General features: G+C 36.4%; 1 protein-coding gene across 2 annotated transcripts in view; it reads right to left on the bottom strand.

Annotated features, from left to right (window-relative positions):
- The window catches only part of LOC145682409 (uncharacterized), an 81,695-nt gene that overhangs the window by 21,224 nt on the left and 37,502 nt on the right, over positions 1 to 22,969 (bottom strand). For both annotated transcript variants that reach the window (XM_081754026.1, XM_081754025.1), the window contains exons 7-10: positions 21,507 to 21,613; positions 16,917 to 17,025; positions 13,636 to 13,841; positions 3,924 to 4,063 (exon numbers count right to left, since the gene is read on the bottom strand). In XM_081754026.1, coding sequence (XP_081610152.1) covers positions 3,924 to 4,063; positions 13,636 to 13,841; positions 16,917 to 17,025; positions 21,507 to 21,613 — 562 coding nt within the window. The remainder of the gene's footprint in view (positions 1 to 3,923; positions 4,064 to 13,635; positions 13,842 to 16,916; positions 17,026 to 21,506; positions 21,614 to 22,969) is intronic.

The following is a 22,969-nucleotide window of genomic DNA, read 5'->3' as shown; positions in this document are numbered from 1 at the left end:
TTAGGTTTATCATAAAAGAACTTCCGCACTGTCAAGTCCTTACACCGAATGATTCGCAATTTTCAAGTGGGTTTAGCAAGTCTGTTGAAAACAGATTTAGCAGATTTCTAGCAGACGTGAATTTTTGCTAATTTCTAGCTACTAATGGCTAGAAACAGCACGTTCCGACACAAAATTATTTGCTGACGTTGAAACCAGATGTGAGAAAAACATCAAAGAAGCAAATCTTCAAATAAATTGTTTATATATAAGAACATCATATAACTTTGAAATCGTGTTTCGGCAACACTGACTGGATTGGTACGATTAAACTGTGACAGTCTTATGCAGTAGTCTATAGCAAATCAGCATACAGAAATACCCCCCCCCCGAAAAAAAAAAAGAAATCTAACTTCAATCAAAATCAGTGTTCAGTTCGATAGAATTTTCCAGGACCCATTTTGTCGAGAAATGATGAAGTGAACTGGCCGCCTAGATACCTTATTCCCCCCCCTGGATTTATTATCTATGGAGGTACCTCAAACCTCAGATTTACGAGAATAAGCCACGAACAATTCGTGAACTGAAAGGAAACACTGAACGCACACCATTGCGAATTTAACGTGCAATATGTGCGCAAGACTGGACCTTCAGACACCATTCTACCCATCGAAGCAGAGGAAGACATTTTAACGACTTTCAAAATATTTATCATTGATTGTTCATTATTACTCAGTTTTCATTCCATTTTATTTTAACCTTTAAATACCCATTGACGCAACTGTTGCGCCAAAGGTTTAAACCTCAACAGCTCAGCCGCTAATTAAGCCAGGAAGATAATTTTGGTATCAATGTGTTCCTGAAGGATGAAGCTTTTCGCAAATGTGCATTTTATGTGTGTGTGTGGTGGTGGGGGGGAGATGTACCACGGTGGAAGGTAAAGTTCGTGCTTTTTTTTTTTGCATCAGGTTTTTTTTTTTAGGGGGATATTTTCCGCCCCCTTGGAAGTACACTCTTAAAAATTGGTATGTGAAACAATGAAGTAGTCCACTACGTGGTAATACCCTGTACGTGTATTTGTTGCTAATATGGGGGGAGTAAGAGGGGAAAATTGACCAATTTTTTGAGTCTAAGTTTTTTGACTTAAATTACATTTATTTCCACGACAGTTCCATGTAAAACAAGATCTCTTTTCACTGAATTGGTCTAGAAGCATACATTCTTGTTGCTGTACATGGTGTGTGAAGCAAAAATGATGTGCATATAACGTGGTACTATAGTGAAGGGGGGAGGAGGTGCGAATGTCAAATTCAATTTTTCTTACGCATAACGTTTTTTTTTTTTCTGAGAATATTTCCTACACAAAACGAATTTACTATGCTTTTTGTTTTTAGTATAACACAAAAATTCTATTTTCTTTGACACATACACACTCACATTTTTTTTTTCTTGTAGGAAGAAAAGTAACTAAAATAGGGTGAATTCAAGGGTTGTCAGGGCTCCCCAAATCCTAATTTTTCATATTTTTAGGATTTTTTGTTTCTTCTTCTTCTTCTTCTTTTTCTACGAATAGGGTGGGAATTCCACAAATGTTCCTCGTTGGAATCCGTGTTCCATAAGCTTTCCAACGATGTATCAATCACAATTCTGTGATAATTAGAGGGGGTCACTCGGGCCCCCAACGTGAAAGTCTACGATTTCGATCAAATGTCTGGCGGGCGTGGAAAGGTTAAAGTTTTGACGCTCATATTGGTAAACTATCTACAAGTAACCAATGAGTAAGAAACTTGGATAATATAATACAAACTATACAGTTACAGGGATGAATTGCCGTATAATTAAACATAATGTAAAGATGGCTTGTTACGTTAGAAGAACTTGTAGCTGTCATAAAAAAAATCTTGAAACCCGATCTTTCTATTTACTGTTCAGATATTACAACTTCCTAAAAGCAAGAAAGGTATCACCACCCGTGGAGCACTGCACTCTAGTGGATAAACAGTGAAACTTCCTCATTAAAAACGCGTATTTTGGCGCACTCCCCTTCCCTGTCCAAAAGAATCCGTTGTTTCGGAAGCGCCGAAACTGGTTTTTCCTTTATGTCAGCGGGAGGGCGATAGCAGGTAGCAAGCAAGACGTCCCAGAAAGTTGCACATTGTTCAACTCCTTGCAAAATGGGAAAAAATGTTGTGTGTCTCTTTCAAGATTATGTTTACGTGGAAAAATATGGTAGGGTTGCATTTTTTTTTTTAAATGACAGCTACAATATTCATGTAAGGAGACAACTATGCTTTAGATTTACCACAAACTGCGTCGATATATTAAATTACCATACCATTCAGATGTTTTTCCTATCAAAGTCAGCGGTTATATCGAAACTTGCACTGCTAATTCATATCACATCTTGTGGTGCTAATCTTAACATTTTAATTTCTTCCTCTTAACAAGATCAGGTATGCAGATGATACGGTTATTAAAGCTGGAACCGAAGGAGGACTACAGGAGATGATGGACAAAATAGTTGACACTGGGAAACTTTATGGAATGGAAATCAACGTCGAAAAATCGAAAGTCATGAGAATATCCTGTGGAAACGCGCCCTTTCAGGTCAGTGTACAACAGAGAGAACTTGAAGAGGTCGATAATTTCAAGTATCTGGGAAGTATTTTGACGAGAGACGCTTACTGCACCAAAGAGATCAGGTCAAGAATAGCCATAGTCAAAGAAGTATGTAACAAGAAAAGATCACTCCTAACTGGCAGCCTTAATATTGGACTAAGGATGAAGTTGGTGAAGTTGGCTCAGAGATTTGGTCATTACGGAAGTTAGAGAAGAAATATTTATAGAGATTTGAAATGTAATGTTGAATTTAAATGAAGAAGATAAAATGAACAGAGAGAGAGAGAGAGTAAGTAAAAAACGAAGATGTTTTAAAACGAACACGAGAAAAGGGGACACTTCTAGCCAGTACCCTTTGTAGGAAGGCCAACTGGATTGGACACATCTTGCGAACAAAATTGTCCTCTTCATACCGCCATAGAAGGAAAGCGAGGAATAGGAAGAAGAATGTAACTGATCGATGATTTCAAAATATTGGTAGTTGCAAGAGTACGCTCAAGATCAAGAAACACGGAAGAAACATTTCAAGGCCCAAATCTAAACCTGAAAAACCCCTCATTAGTCTCAGGACCTACCAAAAGACAGAACACTTTAATAATAATAATAATAATAATAATAATAATAATAATAATAATAATAATAATGATGATGATGATGATGATGATGATGATGATGATGATGATGATGATGATGATGATGATGATGATGATGATGATGATGATGATGATGATGATGATGATGATGATGATGATGATGATGATGATGATGATGATGATGATGATGATGATGATGATGATGATGATGATGATGATGATGATGATGATGATGATGATGATGATGATGATGATGATGATGATGATGATGATGATGATGATGATGATGATGATGATGATGATGATGATGATGATGATGATGATGATGATGATGATGATGATGATGATGATGATGATGATGATGATGATGATGATGATGATGATGATGATGATGATGATGATGATGATGATGATGATGATGATGATGATGATGATGATGATGATGATGATGATGATGATGATGATGATGATGATGATGATGATGATGTTGTTGTTGTTGTTGTTGTTGTTGTTGTTGTTGTTGTTGTTGTTGTTGTTGTTGTTGTTGTTGTTGTTGTTGTTGTTGTTGTTGTTGTTGTTGTTGTTGTTGTTGTTTTCTTATAGGAAATGAAATTACTTGACTGATTCATTATTATTATTATTACTATTGGGTATTACACAGCTACACAGGACGTTACTTTTGATAATGCAAAGCGCTTGTTAATTGGAACATCGAACTGGCAGTTACTATACCTTGGAGTTCCTTGTCTTTTTCTCGAAGGAGAGCTTCTCTAGTTTCCAGATGATGTTGATGCTGGTCGTCTACTTTTATATGAAGCTCATTCAAATCTTGGCTGCTGCGGCCCAGTTTATCAATTACCACTTGCAGTGTCCTGCAACGAGGTTCAAAGGATGTATTAGGCATAGATTATCTGTATTTTCATACTTTCTATGCTTTTTAATCTCATTAGATATAATGTTTTAAAAGTTCCAGCACAGAAAGAAAAATAGAATCGCTACTAAGCATTAGTGTGGAAGCATTCATGGAAATTACCCAAACCTTTTGCATTCGCTAGAGCAAAGACTTATCCCTAAATTTCTATATTGATTACTATTTAATACAAAGTAGGAAAATAAAAACGATTTCGTAAAAACAAAAATTATTCGTCAGTGATGAAAAATACATAAACAATTAAAACTAATCAATATCTAGGATTTTTTTCTTCCTGAAGAAAGGAAGAGAACAGAACTTTAGAAGATACATATATATCAATAACAATAAACCATACTACAGACATTATTTTCAAAAGTAGAGTAGTACTGCACTCCGTTCATTTTGTCTATTATACTAATATATTCTTTTATGCATTATTTATTCTCAGCCAATACTTATTCATTCGCACAAAAGACACTTAGAATAATTTTAAGGCCGACATGATTTACAGGTAATTGACATTGAAACTGAAACATTTGGTAGAAGCCATAATTTCTATTTAATAAAGTGTTGGAACGCCTTTAGCGGTCAGTACAGCAGCAACACGACTGGGGAAGGATTGACAGAAGTCCTGCACCGCTTCCAGAGAGATTTTTAGCCATTCCTCTTGAATTGCAGTGACAAGAGGACGTGGTGGAGGGAAACGTTTTCTCATTCGATCATCTAGCATATCTCATACAGGCTCAATAATGTTAACATCTGGCAATTGAGCGGGCCATGACAGATGTTCAACCTCACTGTCATGCTCATCGAACCACTTTGAGAAGTTTAAAGTGCGGATGGGGCAGTTATCATCCTCGAACACTGCACTACCAACCGGAAAATGTCTCCCAGAATGGTCTTTGGTAATAACAAACCCTCTGGAACAATTAAGGAAGCCCAAAGTCTGATACGATATTGTACCCCAAATCATCACAGTTCCGCCTCTAAGTTTGACTGTGGGTACTAAGCCGTCTGGGTTGTATGCATCAGTGGGGCTTGTCCAGACGAACACCTTCTCTGTTGTTTGGAAAACAATGAAGATGGACTCATCCGAGAATATGACACGTTTTCGGTTATATAGCGCCATGGTTTTATGCTTCTGGCAGCATCACTGAACCCGCTTTGCAGTATTTGTGCTACTGATGAAAGGCTTCGGTATCATAACCCTGCCATTTATGTTAGTCTTATTCAGGTTCTGTGAGATGTATACTCACTTCTGCGGTGATTGCCGATGCGGCGGTTCTCAGTTTTCGTGCAACAATTCTAGTCAATGTCCTGACATTCCTTTCAGACAACTTCCGTTTCCTGCAATTGCTCTTTCTGGATGTTGTTCGTCTTTCCTGCTCATATGCACACATCACCCTAAATACTGTAGCTCCTGAGACGCCCCAAAGTGTTGCAGTTTTGGAACAGATGCACCTGCTAGACGTGCCCCTACGATCTGCCATCTTTTGAAGTCAGATATATTCCCCATTATACCTCTCTCCACACACGATTTGACGTTCACTAACTACCAAGGACTCGCACACGTGACTCATTGTCCAAAAGTTCGATATAAACTACCAGATGGCTCTGGTGAGCCCCGCGAACATCCTATGCTATTTGCGCAGGTGTTCCAGTTTCAATGTCTACCACCAGGGGTGTAGGTCTCTTCGTATAACAAACACTGCACAATTTTGCATTTCATTACACGATATGCTCTAATGACTTATTTAGAATATAAACCATCTATCTCTCAAGAATATCGAACAGCAAGCTGTAGAAGCATTAGTTTGAGATGGGATACAATAAAAACATACGAGCGACGAAGAGTAAAATCTCATTTTTGCATGTAAAATGATGACGTAGAAGAAACTGAATTCTCTCTCTGTGTTGCATGCATATTCCGATCATGTGGATAGTCTCGACGTGAACTAACTAATGAAAGAATTGATTACCAAGTACAATATTACAAGACATATGTTATTCGAAGAAAAGATGTTATCTCAGCAATAAATATAGGAATTTATGTTTGAGTGTTTGAATATAGTTTGTAGTGTCCATCAGTGTTCAAAATGTTTATTTGTCAACCTATTACAAAAACTCGAGTAAAAGTACGACGCATTTTGAAATAATTCAGTTAACCACGTCTACTATAAACTACGGCATGGAACAAGCGTTGAATATATATACTAGTTGAATATACCCATGCTTCGCACGGGGGCTGTATTTGGAAGTCAACGCCTGTGGGAGTATCACCATTGATCTCAGCGACCGCGAAAACTATGGATTTGATACTAATATCGGTAATTTTGGGCTATTTTTTACATGTCTCTGCATCCCCCCCCCCTGACTCCCGGCCCGCATACAATTGTAACTAAATTTGCATGTCATCGCTAATGGAAGTGTCACCATTGATTTCAGCGACCGCGAAAACTATGGATTTGACACTAATATCGGTCATTTTGGATTACTTTTATATGTCTCGGTATCTCACCTCTCCACCCCCCCCCCCCGTGACCCCCGGCTCGGAGACGAATAGCATGAATTTGGAAGTTAATGCGATCGGAGTTTCACCATTGATTTTTGCGACCGCGAAAACTATGAATTCGACACTAATATCAGTCATTTTCTACTACTTTTACATGCCCCGGTAAACGACCCCTGAGACCCCTTTGGTTCGAATGTTGACAAAAACGTTTAACTCTGGTTTGGAGCATAGACCAAGGTATTCGTGACTAAAATTTGGTAACTCTCGGTCAATTTGTCTCGTTCCCAAGCCGGTTCCGGTAAACTCCCCCCCCCCTGTTTCGAAATTTTAAAAAAAATGTTTCGTCTTGAGCTGGGGACTGGACCAAGGAACCCCTGACCAAATTTTGGTAACTCTCGGTCCACTCGTCTGGTCCCCAGGCGGCACACAGGCAGACAGACAGACAAACACACAAACAAACTCTTTATTTTATTTATATAAGATATATTTGTATCCGTTTCCCCAAAATAGTAGCATTTCTGCTCTCCTGATTATCTATTTTTTGATGACATTACCAAACATGGCAGATTGGATTAGGATTAGGATTTAGATTTCTAAGTTTTCAGCAGTTATGTCCATGTCAGCCCATCATGTATGAGAGATGACGTCACTCGGCGATCATACTATCCGAGGAAAGGAAAGGAAGAAAAGAATTGGAGAAGGAAGGAAGTGGCCTGGGACTTGTATGTTAGGTACAATCACGACATTTGCCTGGTGTGAATAAGGAAAAAGCCAGTAAAATCTCTCTCAGGATGGATATCCTGGAAAAGCTTTTATACTTTTTCGACTGAGTGTCTCCACTGGGAATCGAACCCGCAACTGATATGGCGGATCGGACTAACAGATCGGCAGCGTCTGTATTTGTCTCATTTTGTCCTCTTTTCTTTTCTATGTTCTGTGGATTATGTACATTGTAAGTGACTTGCGTTATACTAGCCCCCAGTTTGCAAGGCGATATCGCGCCTCACTATTTTGTTCGTGGCTACCGGTGAACCACTTAGTGCGAGTGCTATTAGTAGTCTCACAGTATCTAAAGTAATTATCACATCCACCAGATAACAGTAATTATCCCCCCCCCCAAAAAAAATCATCTGGAGGAAAATGATAGAATAACTAATTTCAAATAATTAACTTCACCAAGGTTGTTTCTAGTCAGAACGGTTATAGATCTCCCTCTCTCTCTTTTTTCCTTTAACTTACACAAGGGAGACAGAGAGAGAAAATAGGTTATATATATATATATATATATATATATATATATATATATATATATATATATATATATATATATATATATATATATATATATATATTGTTGAGGCATGTCATTGATTTTATTCAAAAAGATATTATTTTTGGTAAAGAAAGTATATTTAATAAATTGAATGTTAAAAAACTAAATGTTATCACGTAACGTAAACACGTGTGTGTGTTTATGTGTTAACATCAATATTATATGTATGTAATGAATGTTTCGCTACGGCTAGACGCTTGGTCGTCAATTAGTAAGATATTGTAATTTGTATTTGTAATGTTTTAAATTGTCATCAAATTGTCACATTGTAACATTAACACACTTTGACTGTAATATAATCGTTAAGTTCGCAGAAATTTGTAAGTCTGAAAATTTGATCACGATGTAATTCGGGTAAAACCAACGTTTTACCAATAGCTAAAATATACAAAAAGTCAACAACAATAAATTCCAAAATATCTAAAATCTTCGTATAAAACCTTATAGTTTTTAATAATTAAAATCAGTCTCTAGTAATCAATCTCCAATAATCAATCTCAAAAATCAGTATCAAAAAATCATTCTCTATAAAGCTTTTGTCTCAAAGTTCAGTCTAAAAAATCATTATACATCAAATATTCACATAGTTACTTATATCACAGTAGTTACTTTTCTGTAATTCAAAGTCCAGTATTAAATCAAAAGGTCTAATAGTTCAGCAGACCATTATAATGAATAATGGTACACAATAGTCAACCATTCTAGACTATTGGCAGCAATATAAAAATCGTCCAAAATATCAACAGCAATTCCAGCCATCAATTATATAAAGGTACGTGTATCTCAGCTATGTTTGAGTTCATCGTGGTTAACTTCCTAACTGCTTAAAGATATGTAATCTTGCGTTTATATTCAGTCAACAATCCATCACAATAGTACACAAGCTTTAAATAAAAATACAAAGTTTTAATTCAAAGTCAATTAATGTGGTTTCTTTCCGTCATCCTATACCTACTCATTTTAAATGGTAAGTAGCAACAATCTTCAACCGTCATTTCACATTTCATCCCCATGCTATATAGGCACGACGGTAAAAGGTTGTTATGGTGGAGATGCTGGGTAGGTTCGATTCCCGGTGCGTGTATAAAAACTAGTTTAATCACTGTGTTTAATCACCATTGTTATGGTAGAAATATTTTGGTTCAATTCCCGAACAGTGCTAAGTAGGTCGCACCAATCTTATGGTGAAAATAGCTATGACTCGAATCCCGAAACGGAATAATTTTAGGTTTAAGAATATATTTTATTAGGTTATGGTTAAGTTCGGTTTATATTTAAGTTATTTAGTATGTTAAGAGTTTGTATTATAATTGTTCACCACTCAAAGACGAGATATGGTTCGAATCTCGAATAACTAAAGGCAATTGACTCAAGTAAAATAAGTAATACGTTAACCCTCACCACCCACCCTCACTTCGTAATTAAAGTTGAATTAAGTATTAAGTTAAATGAATAAAAAAACTGTGTTAACTAGGGCACAGAAAGCGAGTAAGGAAATAAATATTAATGTGAATTTATTTGGTGTAAGGACACCAGAAAGACAAAATACTTCTTGTAGTCACGATAAAGTCGCGAGTCATAAAATTGTTTTAAGTTAAAAAACAAGTTTTTAATTTCCCAAGTAGTCCGGTGACGAAATCTGTATCGGAAGACTTTCCTTCAATCATAACTTTAGATCCGAAATTAGTAAATAGTGAAAATAAAAATTTTACGATGGCGTCTAACATTACGTTTTATGCAGATATTAATAAATTGCCTATTATTAATTGAGTCGAGAACGGAGTTCTCTCATTTTGAAGGAGGGGCATGTTGAGGCATGTCATTGATTTTATTCAAAAAGATATTATTTTTGGTAAAGAAAGTATATTTAATAAATTGAATGTTAAAAAACTAAATGTTATCACGTAACGTAAACACGTGTGTGTGTTTATGTGTTAACATCAATATTATATGTATGTAATGAATGTTTCGCTACGGCTAGACGCTTGGTCGTCAATTAGTAAGATATTGTAATTTGTATTTGTAATGTTTTAAATTGTCATCAAATTGTCACATTGTAACATTAACACACTTTGACTGTAATATAATCGTTAAGTTCGCAGAAATTTGTAAGTCTGAAAATTTGATCACGATGTAATTCGGGTAAAACCAACGTTTTACCAATAGCTAAAATATACAAAAAGTCAACAACAATAAATTCCAAAATATCTAAAATCTTCGTATAAAACCTTATAGTTTTTAATAATTAAAATCAGTCTCTAGTAATCAATCTCCAATAATCAATCTCAAAAATCAGTATCAAAAAATCATTCTCTATAAAGCTTTTGTCTCAAAGTTCAGTCTAAAAAATCATTATACATCAAATATTCACATAGTTACTTATATCACAGTAGTTACTTTTCTGTAATTCAAAGTCCAGTATTAAATCAAAAGGTCTAATAGTTCAGCAGACCATTATAATGAATAATGGTACACAATAGTCAACCATTCTAGACTATTGGCAGCAATATAAAAATCGTCCAAAATATCAACAGCAATTCCAGCCATCAATTATATAAAGGTACGTGTATCTCAGCTATGTTTGAGTTCATCGTGGTTAACTTCCTAGCTGCTTAAAGATATGTAATCTTGCGTTTATATTCAGTCAACAATCCATCACAATAGTACACAAGCTTTAAATAAAAATACAAAGTTTTAATTCAAAGTCAATTAATGTGGTTTCTTTCCGTCATCCTATACCTACTCATTCTAAATGGTAAGTAGCAACAATCTTCAACCGTCATTTCACATTTCATCCCCATGCTATATAGGCACGACGGTAAAAGGTTGTTAATATATATATATATATATATATATATATATATATATATATATATATATCCTAATCCTTATAAATATTCTCGAACAACCTTTCTTATCAACCAATTCTAAATTAACCATTCATTCACCCTATTTGTAAGAATCTAGGGGTGTTCTTACTTCTACTAGCATATCAGACTCAAATTATAATAAAAACTCATCACGTTTGCTCTTTAAGGTATTTTTACTACAATAAAACGATAATGTCTGGAGATGAGTAATTTCGAAGTTATAGGTCTCTAGATAAAGTATTAATCTGTCTCTACTTGCCCTCCCGGAGACTAAGAGGGATTGTTAGGGACATTAAAAAAAAACTCTTCACTACTAATTCTTCTTGTCTGGACAGTTAACCACTTATACTAGACCTGTCCCTTTTATTTAAAGAACTAGGCTTCTTTACAATTCCACAAACATTAATAATCACTATTGTTTCCATCTACATACACTTCTACAAAAGCCACTTTATACTCAATCCATCAACATCGCAACCGATAATTCTACATAAACACAATTACGCTCTTCAATTGTCTCTTTTAAAAACTAACACTTTGTCCGATAAAATTATTTAACTGCTTTACAGGGACTTAAGAATTTCTCTATCCTAATCCTCAAAATAATAGGGAATTAGTTCCTACTATAGTAGATCTAAAATATTTCTGCTTCTGTCATTAAGACAAATTACATATATTAATTCACTTATCAGGGTCCACTTAGGAAGCGTTTTCTTGCAAGCTAATGAAGTGAACCAATTTACAATACTAAAGGTGCCTTCATCACTTATCCAGCATCTGATCTAAACCTATGCGAGGAATGGCGCGGAATCAGACCTTCCTCAAGAAAGGATACTATCTAACAAATTTAACTAGGAATAGGTTTAGTGAGGATCGAGGAATAGAGCCCAACAAGAGGCCTTTTTAGATCAGCTCTCAGATCTAAAGGTATTAGGTTAAATTTACCCGTTCCAGTCCCCTAGCGGAACCAAATGTCTTGTCAGTCTGACCTTATTTAGCCAGACGTCGGCCGGTCTCGAACCCGTAGCCCTCCAATTCAAAAGCAATAAGCCTAGCCACTAGACCCAAACAACGAGCCCAAAAATATATTAAAAAAAAGTCTCTAATATAAACTACAAATACTCAATGTCCTAGTTAAAATCTTAAAGTTGAAATAGCGAGCTAACATTTATGCTGAATAAAGAATAAAATTTATATATCCGTTAGATAGAGAATTAAACAGATTTAATTCTAAACTATTCCCGTGGACTCACTTGCGCATTCACTACAGTATACAAGGACTTTTCAGCTTATGAAAACACCCGAACAACAATCATCATTTAGACTGTTCCGCCAAGCAACTCCCATCCCCTGAAATTGGAGCCATAGAAGGACAAAACTGCCTCTCCTGCTATTCGAAGCACTAAATGGTTCCCCGCTTCAAGAGAATGCCTTCTATATATATATATATATATATATATTACATGAGAGGTTCGGAAAGATATCCAACTGTTTTTCTAGTAAAACTACCATCGACCCATATAGATGGCATAGGCGGAATAAAAGAAAATGAAAGTAAATCTGATCCCCGTTCCCCTCTGTCGGTATCCTAAAACATACTGGCAACGGAACAATGTTTCCAACTGTCATTCGATATCAATAAAAAGAGGAAAATTTTCTATTTTTTCATATATATATGTTGCAGAAAGAATATGCAAGATTAATATATAGATTATACAGAGTAAATACAAGATGAATAGTAGTAATAATTATAATAAATATATACCAAATAACATTTTACCTTTGAAACCAGCGCTGGTTTATCTTATACCTATATTGTAGTTAACAAATATACAAGAATATATCCATGTTTATATATATATATATATATATATATATATATATAATTACCTTGAAATATGTATGTATAATAATAATAATAGAAATATATAAGAAATTAGCAAGTGGCCCTGAAGGGGTCCCTTGCAACTAACAGATCGACAGCGCTTGTATTTGTCTCATTTTGTCCTCTTTTCTTTTCTATGTTCTGTGGATCATGTACTTTGTAAGTGACTTTACTATAATTGTGGCAGTACATGCGATTTTCTTAAAGAGTATCCTATCATGAACATCTTTTTCAAACATAGGAAAAACATCAACTCATCAAACAAATATAAGCGGAAAGTAAAAAACCAGAACAGGAAGTACAGTGGCTACTGTCAAAAGCAGAGTGAAACGAATAACTCGACACACATCAATATAGAAGACACTTCGAAATACTATTCTGTACCACAACGGCAGTAAACGATATGTTCAAAGGACACGGTCGCTGCAGATTATCACTTTTACACATCGCTTCTTCGTGCAATTCGACATATCATTTGTTTCTTGTATGTAAGCAACATATATGTAACAAAGAACTTGTCTAGATGTAAGTAGTTGGTTACACTGATGAAGGAAATAAGTAAGTAATATATAAACATTTGATTTAATAGAAGGAATACCGTACTCTAGTGGTTACAGCGCAGGATTCACGTGGTTCCGGATTCGATTCCCGGCCGGTGCTTCCCAATTTTTGGCGTAAACCCAGCGTCGTGAGGAAAATTGGAGAGTCATGTGAATAAAAGACGTGACAACCACTAGGGCTAGAAGGCTCCCTGGCGCAATTTGAGGGAATAAATATGGCTGCAGTGTGGCGTTGACTACGTTATCCCCATTTCATACAGAAATCGCGAAAATGTGGAGCCTTATATCCACGTAGCTTATAGATCTCGTTGATCTCTCGTAAAAGGGATGTACTTTGTACCCTGTAATTTTACTTTTATCTTGATTCTTACTTTGCATGAGACGATGCGTCTTGTACAGCCTCAACTTCTTGTATCTTCATTTGTCTACAGTGCTCCAAAGCAGCGAGATGTTCCCGTTTCATTTGTTCAATAGTATTCTTATGGATTTCTCTCAGGCGTTCCATCTCTTCCGCATGCTCCTCGTGAAGTTTCGCCATCTTCAAATGATGCTTCTCTACCAATGCAGCTTGCTCCTCCTGTCAGTAGCAATAACAATAATGATGTAGTCAACATGAAATGGAACATAATAAAACACTTAGACATATACCTAGACTCTCGCTAAGCCAGCCTTCAGTAATCCGGCGCACATCCAATCAAAAACACGTGCACAATGAATTATCGTGCGCATGCGCAACAATGTTTAGTTAAACAATGCTTTATATAGTGTACGTATTCAAAATTGTAGCATTTTTTTACAGTTCGGAATCATGTCTTCTAAAAGAAAACACGTTACGCTAGACCTCAAGCAGAAACTCGAAATTTTAGATAAGTTAAATCGAAGTTCTTCACAGAAAGCCATTGCTGCTCAGTTCAATGTTGGAGAGCAACTATTTATGACATTAAAAAGAAAGAATATATTTGGATTTAATAAAGTATATCCTCTATGTTTTAAAATTATATCCTTCGATTTAATAAAGTACAGTACACTATATTCCCTATGTTTTCAAAATAAATAGAAAACAAGATAAATAAGTAAATCAAATGAATGTCAGACACTCAATAATCCGGCACCCATATATGCCAGGAATGGCTGGCTAGCGAGAGTCTAGTGTACATAATTTACCTTTTTGTTGTGTGATGGTTTTTCTTCCTTTATGATACATTCCGGATAAGAACGAAGTCAATCAAAATTACGCTTAATCTAAATGCTCGGGAACAAGGAATGTTCTCATACTTATCTATATACATAAAAGATAAAAGCACTATTACACAGGAAAAGAGCAAGCTCAAAATTTAACCTAAAGAAATTGTTACTCTATTTTTAAGTTAAATTTTGAGGTTTCTCTCTTCCAGTGTAATAGTGCATTTATCTTTTATATGTATAGATAAGTATGAAAATATTCCTTGTTTTAGTCCTAAATATGTGTACAAAAATATTTCTTTTCCTTTATTATTATTATTATTATTATTATTATTATTATTATTATTATTATTATTATTATTATTATTATTATTTTGCACTCGTAATAGGCAACCTATGAGTTTTCTCATTATATCTATTTTAAGTTTAATATTAACGAAAACGAATCCATCATAATAACAAGAACACCAAAAACTGGAATTTAAACCAAGTTACTTTTTAATTAGGAACATTCAAATGATTGTTCTAGACAAATCAATTTACCAGTAAAAAAGAGATCAATTACTAAACGCAGATTTTATTAATTCAGAAGCGATGTCACTGTGTAATAAATATGTGAAGTAATATTGTGTGCTTGTGCATAGAATCAAGGGCGCCGTTCCTGGGGGGGCCGGGGGTTCTCTTTCCTACCACCATACTCTATAGCATGTCCCTCATGATACAATTTCTCCTTAGCCCATATCCCAATCAGTTTCTCGTCCTCTTGTTAATAATATCGAAAAGTGTCCTTTTCTTCCCCACCATTTCTAACACTTTCTCATTCAATTTCCGCTCGACCAAATTAATTCATTAGATTCTTCTCCACACCCACATTTCGAAGGCTTCCAGTCGTTTTTCATCACTTTTGCGCAATGTCGATGTTTTCACCCTATACAACACAAACTCCACACGAAGCATTTTATCAGTCTTTTTCTTAACTCTTTATTCAAGGTCCCACAAAACAGACTTTTCTTCCTCCTAAAAGCTTCTTTCGCCATTCCTATCCTTGCTTTTATTTTACGTTTGCACTTCATGTTATTACTAAGAATACTACTCAAATGTAGAAAACTATTCACTTGTTCTAAACTCACTTTCATATTTGACACTGACTGCTTCGTTCCAATAATCATGGCTTTTGTCTTTCTAACATTTATAAGAATAACTTTAGAATAATGGGTTAAAACAAAAAATGTGGTTTTATAATAACGTGAATTTATGTATTTCTCCAACGTTGATTTTTCAACACCGATTAATTTTTAGTCCATATATGTTCCACACGCGGTGAAAACAGTTACTTACACGCCATATAGCAAGAGAAAAATGAAATGAAATTTTTGAGTTTTACGTCCCACGGTTATGCCGGTTAGACTAAAGGAGACGGTGATGATGAGAAATGAATGAAATGGTGGAATGAAGAAAGTGGGAGGAAACGGGAGAACCCCGAGAAAACCCACGCACACGGTGTTTGTCCACCACAAAGTTCACTTGGCGGGAGCAGGGTTTGAACCCGAGACCCCCTAGCACCAGAGGTGAACGGTCTACCACTGAGCCACCGCGCCCCCCCATATAGCAAGAGAGTGGTGTGAAAATCTTTCAGTTTAACGTCCCACGATTATTTAACGTCCCGTTACGCTAAGGGACACGATGATTAAGGCAAGTGAATGATGATGGAAGAATTGATGGAATGAGAAAGTGGAAGGAAACGGGAGTATCCCGAGAAAACCCACGGACACGATGTTGTCTACCACAAAACTACTTGACCGAGGATCGAATCAGGGACCCCAGAGACCACAGGTAAGCGATCTACCACTAAATTGCCGTGCTCCGCAGATAGCGCAGGCTGTCTACCAAGCAAGGATAATTAAATTCCTTCACTTTCCCTGACAAAATTATAATTTTCCCTGACTCTGTCATTCTTTTTTTCTTAGTATAACTCATGAAAAATAATTTATATTTAAAGTGAACTGTAAGTTTTCATCATAATTTATATGCTTATACGACATTCTACAAACGTACAAACGAACTAATTCATTTACCTGTAATTTATGACTATTTTAGTGGCATTCCTTCACCCCTCACAGCCTGGGAAAGATTTTTCCCTGACACACAACGAAATTCCCTGACTTTCCTTGACTGGTAGACACCCTGTAGTGGTATGAAATGATTAACATTTTTTTTTTTTTTATACACAAACTAATAATTTGTCAGCGTTTTACTTTACTTTATTCTTACTTGTTGAAGTATTATTACTACTAATGGGATTTTTTTTTTCTGAAACCCTATTTCAACGAAATAACAGTCGCCACTGTCTCAACTAAACAAATTTATCACTTCTAAGTTTGAAGTTAGTATTTCGTCATACATACAGAATTGTAGCTGGGCTAAATATAGTTAAAAATAAAGTATCAAAATTATATCTAATATACTATACCTTCATCTTAGCTATTTTGTTCTGATACTCTTCTAAAATTGCTTCATTCTCCTCTTTCAGGCGTTTTTCGCTCCTACTCATTGCATCTTCCAATATCGCTATCTGTCTCCTGAAATCAACAGTTCATACATAATGACAAACAAGCATTTTCAGACTCCGAATGATTAGTGAGATTAGTAAAGACATCTTGTACATTTTTTAAAAAATTAATAAAGGATTATTCAAAAAGCGCGCCGCTTTTGGATCGTCTGGCAGATTTTTGTTCTCGGTTGACGAGATTGTTTTGTATTGTTGCTCTGCCCACAAGCATTCCGATTGTTACCTTAGTCTGAATTTCTCTCATTTCTTCTGTCTGTGTCTATCCATGGAGCAGTTTACTATAGCGCAACGTGTGCTAATTGAGAAAACTTTTTTATCAGAACAAGAACGTTCTGCAGGCACTGTCAGGCGACTTCGCGCAGTTCTAGGGCAAAATGAGGCACCGAATGCGACTTAACTTCTTGTGACTTTTTTTCTTTAGGGTACTCTTAAACCATTAGTGTATGTCAATAAAACCCATGCCATCCGTGAATTAAAGGAAGAAATTCGAGGAGTCATCGGTGAAATCCAAGTAAAAACTCCTCAGGCAGTAATAGCGAATTTCACGAACAGAGTTATCGCATGCCAACGCAGTAGAGGAGGTCATATGTTCGACGTCATTCACCATACCTGAAATCCGAAAGTATAATGAACATGTTTATGAATTTTGTTAGTGTGTTTTGAAAAATAAAAAAAAAGTTCACAATTTGATGTAACAAAACCGACGCGCTTTTTGAATAACCCTACATAATATCTAACCTGTATTATGTCGCAATATTTAAGAAGATGAAATGATCTCATGAGGTGCTTCGTCGGTCACTCACTGAAAGACGAACACAGAGGTCATGTTAGAAAAAAAAAAAAAAAAAAAAACTTTCTTTAATCATCCTTTGCATAAATTAATGTTGCAGACTGTTTCGACGAATCCTTCTCATCATCATCATTAGTGAGATATTAAGAAAATAGCTGTTTTGCACTGATGATGATGATAAAAAGGGATTCATCGAAATTGTCTGCAAGTGAATCAGAATGTAAGGAGAGTGACAAATAGGGCCAAAGCCCTGATTTTTTTTGCAAAGAGCTTGAACAAATTAATGCGACGGCGAGACAAATATCTGAATTTGAATGGGAATTATGTGGAAAAGTGAGGAAGAACCCACCTATACATGTGTGTACAATTTACAAATGTATCTTAAAAAAATATTTTTTATTTATATATTGAGAGACCCACATATTAAAGCACCAGTTGGCCAAGTAAATCTGTTCTTACTACTCATACGTACACACGAATTGTAAAAACACAAATTGAAAAAAAAAAGAAAGAAAGAAAAAATGTACAGCATTTCACAATAAACCGAAACACAAATTTCAGTTTACACTCAACATTTCAGGGTGTCTACTACAATTCCACAATGAAATTTCATGACTTTTTCGTGACCTTTTCTTTACCAAATCATAAAATTTCCTAACATTTTCAAGAGTGAATTTGGGTGCGAATTAGGCCGAATTTTCATCCATGCGATAGAAACGTACTTTGCTTGCGATTTAGTAGCGTCTAAAGCCGACCATATAGACATTTTTGGTGGTGAATTTTGATTTTTTATAGAACAAAATTTTCCAATCTGTACTTACATTTGCACAGTATAAAAAAAAAAAAAAAAAAAACCGTGACCCAAAAGCTAAATTTCGTGACTTTCATGACCGTTTTCTGATTTCGTGACTTTTTCGCAACATTCGTGACTTTCGTGACCGATAGACACCCTAAATTTCCTCTTGTCACTTCTTTCAATAGTCCTGTAAATCTCTATACAATGCTTGTTATACTGTTTTGTTTTTTTACTTCCTTCTGTAAGGATATCGTGCTACCAAAAAAAATTAATTTTATCTGAATATTGGTTATATCGAGGAAAACTCCGTTTTTTTTTTTCTACATAAAATCGAGGATTTATGTTACTATTTATCTTTATATTTTACGAGGGAGGATCAAAAACTAAGGTTACAAGGCCGATATTTATAGAGTTTCGTCTGTTATATAGGAATGAGGGGATGTGCTGTAATTTTACTACATGGAGTTGGCAACTATGCAGAGTTTCAGCCATTGCCACCTACGGCGCTGGCTATAGGTAGACACAAATGGCGACTTTTTCGGAAAACTGGTCTAGTGAAGAATTCCGCTCAGTTACTCCATTTCTGTGGGCGAAACATGTAACCGCGATTGAAATTCACCTGCAACTGGTACAGGTTTACGAAGAGACTGTAATGTCTCGTTAACATGTCGCAAAATGGTGTTGTTAAAAGTTTGCGACTGGTAGAGAAAACGTCACCGACGAGGAGCGCAGTGTCCGATCCAGCACGGTATCAAGAGATTTCAACATAGCTCGCGTGGAGGAGCTGATTCATGACAACAGGGGGATCACGTTACGGCATCTGAAGAAGCACCTAAGAGGCCTCACTTCGCTACAAACGAGGAAGTAAAACACTTCGTAATAACGCGGCTGAACACACAAGGAGAGGATTTTTGCCAGGAGGGAATTTTTAAACTTATCCCATGATGCGACAAGTGCCTCAACCAAGATGGAGATAATGTCGAAAAATATCCTGATGTATGTATTATTTGCTGGCTGTATTGGTTGTATGAAATAATATATACACTAGGGTGTCGCTTATTTTGGGTAATTTCGTGTTGTATTCTACGCACACCCCCTAGATGTATTCCATGTGACCATAAACACGCATTAGTGAAATAGCAGCTCTCTACGAGAACGTTAACCCGTGCCGACTTGACGACAAAGTTATGAAATGACGTTTCCACTTTATAATATAATTTACAATTTCCAACCGTGATAACGGAGAAACTAAAAGAGACAGAGAAACGAAACTTTGCACGAAGCAACTAGAGAAAAGGCGACACCGCTTCATGTCTTGACGAACAGCACCGGATGAACAGTGTTCCCAACCCAAGACAAAGTTGTGTTCTTGTAAATGGAATGACCTAAATTGAATATCATCACTGGAAGCAACAATAAAATTAAGGCAGATCAGTGTTGCAAACTTTTCGAGAAATAACTTGTAACACGTGTTGGCGCACACAGGGAGTAAGGTACTAACGTTTTGTACACTTTAAATCAGACATTGACAAGAATTGTTTGCGTTGACTAAGTCGAAAAGCATCCGCTCAACAGTCTTGCCATAAACAGAAGAGAAAAATTGAGTTTGGAAGAGATAAAATAACTCGGAAAAGGTCACTAGTGCTATATGCTTTAAAACCTATAATGCAAGGCGGTAGAGCATGAGGAGTAGAACTGTGGTTGTGAGATAGATAACTCACCGAGATATATATCGTGTAAAAGCTGACAAGTAAGGTTTGTGAAAGGTGGCAACGCTGCACAGCGGGTTGGAATCCCAACAACCTGGTTACAATATGAAAACAGCATTCAATTTGCATGGGTTTATGTACTTGTGGGCTTTTGAGGACGCTGATAACCATGATGAAATCAAGAGTAAAAATGCCACTGCTGTGCAGCGTTGCCATCTTTTACAAACCTTAGTTCTCTGCTTTAACAAGATACCGAATATATCTGTCAGTACGTGAGTTATCAATCTCACATAACCACGGCTACTCCTCATGCCCTTCTGCCTTGCATTATAGGTATTAAATCATACAGCACTAGTGATCTTTTCCGAGTTATTGTATCTCTTCCAAACTTAATTTCTCCCTTCTGTTGATGGGAATACTGTTCAGCGGATGTAAGTCAACGCAAACAACTCTTGTCAATATCTGATTTAAGATGTACAAAACGTTAGTACCTTACTCCCTGTGTGCGCCAACACATATTACACGTTATTTCTCGAAAAGTTTCCAACACTGATCTGCCTTTACAATATCTTTCTCTTTTGCCTTTATTTTCATTGTTGGTTGATGATATTCAATTTAGGTCATTCCATTTAGAAGAACACAACGTTGTCTTGGGTTGGCAACACTGTTCGTCCGGTGCTGTTTATCAATACACGAACAGATGTCGCCGTTTCTCTAGTTGCTTCGTGCAAAGTTTCGTTTCTCTGTCTCTTTTAGTTTCTCCGTTATCACGGTTGGAAATTGTAAATTATATTATAAAGTGGAAACGCCATTTCATGACTTTGTCGTCAAGTCGGCATGGGTTAACGTCCTCGTAAAGAGCTGCTATTTTACTAATGCGTGTTCATGGTCACATAGAATACATTTGGGGGGTTGTGCGTATTGCAACAGGAAATTACCCAAAATAAGGGACACCCTAATATACACGTTTCACTGCAGGCTTTGTAACCTTATTTTCTGATCACCCCTCGTACCTTATCTTAATGTATAGGAAATAACGTGAAATCTTTAGTTAATACCTTTTAGGCTAAAAGAAAAGGATGGTGATAGTGTGTGAATGATTATGCAAGAACTCCCAAGAAAAAATCCACAGCCACTTTCTGGCTTAGGATCTGGGACAACGAAACCGTAAATCAAAAACAGAAACTAAATCTTACTTGTAAGACTCCTCCAACAGACCAAGTTCCACTTCATGTTTGCTTTTCAAGCTCTCCAATGTAGACTCCAGGCACTGCTTTTCCATTTCCAACTTATAGGCCTTGCTCTAAAATAGATAATGTACAAAGAAAAATTTACACCATATTTTATTTGTTATTTTGAAAAATAATAAAATAAAATAATTTTTGTATATACGGAAGGTCGTTCCAGATTCATCGTAACGAATTTTTTCGCTAGGTTGCAGCACGCATGAACATATCCGAGAAGTTAGAGATCGAAACTACTTTGTGCTGACTTGCAAAGAGGAATTCTGTTGTGTGTACGACTGCTAATACGGCTTCGAAAATTACAGTCTTTCGGGAGGACTACATTTATGTTCTCTCCGACAACTGTTATAATTAAGAGCCAAATAAGTAAACAGTGAAAATGAAATCTTTAAGTTTTACGTCCCACAGTTATGCCGGTTAAGTTAAAGGGGACGGTGAGGATGAGAAATGAAGGTGGGAGGAAACGGGAGAACCGAAATAAAACCAACGCACATGGTGTTTGTCCACCACAAAGCTCATTTGGCGCAAGCTGGGATCGAACCAAGGACCCCATGCACCAGAGGTGAACGCTCTACTAATGAGCCACCGCGGCCCTAAGAAAACAGTGTATGACGGAAGTTTTCCATGTGTCACCCAAAAGGATTAACGCTGCGTTGAATCGCAACAAAGCGTGCACCCGTGCTGTTGATGGGTCTTTCAATATCGGAAGGCCAGGGCGTATCCTCGATGTGGTGCAAAAAGTGCGTTCCTTGATGCGAAGTAAAAATCCACCGTTTCAAAGAACAATAAAAAGGGCAGCACAACATTCCGCCGGGACCTAAATCTGACATAGAAGCACAAGGCTCGAGTTCATACGCTGAACCTCTTACATATCACAGAATAGATGGCGAAAAGAAAGTTATATGAACGACATCTTACAGGGAAAGGTGGAAGTTCGTAGTGACTTTGGACGAGACATGGGTGTGTTCGTCGGAATGTGATAAAATAGAGACATCTACCATCTTCTCTTGTCTCTGTGATTCCAGAAATCGTTCTGACTGGCTGTGTGAGAATGAGGAAATTTCGGAGCCACTAAATCGCAATGATATTCCTTCCGTATTTGACACTGACATATCTCGTGTTGCCATTCATCTGAACAGCGTATCTAGTCTATGGCGAAGTCAATGGTGATACATAACAGCGGATGGCACGTAAAACGGAAATTCATGCAATTCTTTTTACAAACATTCCCGTGGAAATTTCCCTTATATATCGCCTACGGATTTTTGTAGATTTTCGTTCTTGAAACGAGCATTGGGCCGCCAACAGCCGCGCAAACTCGACGCTATTGGAAAATTTGTCAAGACGAATAGAACAAGACTTGACCAAATGTGCTTCAACACAGTCTCCTTCAGTGGAAACTGCAATGCGGGGCG

This window comes from Thermobia domestica, chromosome 3, assembly GCF_964235325.1.
Source record: "Thermobia domestica chromosome 3, izTheDome1.hap1.1, whole genome shotgun sequence".
Taxonomy (NCBI): domain Eukaryota; kingdom Metazoa; phylum Arthropoda; class Insecta; order Zygentoma; family Lepismatidae; genus Thermobia; species Thermobia domestica.
Note: the sequence above shows the minus strand (reverse complement) of the source record. Positions and strands in the feature narration are given on the sequence as shown.